Consider the following 783-nt stretch of genomic DNA (forward strand, 5'->3'; position numbering starts at 1 on the left):
CGAATAACCCGAATAATAACCCGAATAATAACCCGAATAATAACCCGAATAATAACCCGAATAATAACCCGAATAACCCGAATAACCCGAATAATAACCCGAATAATAACCCGAATAATAACCCGAAATAACCCGAATAATAACCCGAATAACCCGAATAACCCGAATAATAACCCGAATAACCCGAATAACCCGAATAATAACCCGAATAATAACCCGAATAATAACCCGAAATAACCCGAATAACCCGAATAATAACCCGAATAACCCGAATAATAACCCGAATAAACCCAATAACCCGAATAATAACCCGAATAACCCGAATAATAACCCGAATAATAACCCGAAATAACCCGAATAATAACCCGAATAACCCGAATAATAACCCGAATAATAACCCGAATAATAACCCGAATAACCCCGAATAATAACCCGAATAATAACCCGAATAACCCGAATAATAACCCGAATAATAACCCGAATAACCCGAAATAACCCCGAATAACCCGAATAACCCGAAATAACCCCGAATAACCCGAATAACCCGAATAATAACCCGAATAACCCGAATAATAACCCGAATAATAACCCGAATAACCCGAATAATAACCCGAAATAACCCGAATAATAACCCGAATAACCCGAATAACCCGAATAATAACCCGAATAACCCGAAATAACCCGAATAATAACCCGAATAACCCGAATAACCCGAATAATAACCCGAATAATAACCCGAATAACCCGAATAACCCGAATAACCCGAACACACTTTTATTATCC

At 37.9% G+C, this 783-nt stretch overlaps 1 protein-coding gene across 1 annotated transcript; it reads right to left on the bottom strand.

Annotated features, from left to right (window-relative positions):
• Positions 1 to 2: 2 nt before the first annotated feature.
• NEMAJ01_2415 (uncharacterized protein) lies at positions 3 to 782 on the bottom strand (the record flags this gene model as incomplete). Its single annotated transcript, XM_047916251.1, has 1 exon — positions 3 to 782. A coding segment is annotated over one exon (780 nt), but the record flags the coding sequence as incomplete, so codon positions are not given.
• Between the last annotated feature and the right edge of the window lies 1 nt (position 783).

This window comes from Nematocida major, assembly GCF_021653875.1.
Source record: "Nematocida major strain JUm2507 chromosome Unknown 1166, whole genome shotgun sequence".
NCBI classification, from domain to species: domain Eukaryota; kingdom Fungi; phylum Microsporidia; genus Nematocida; species Nematocida major.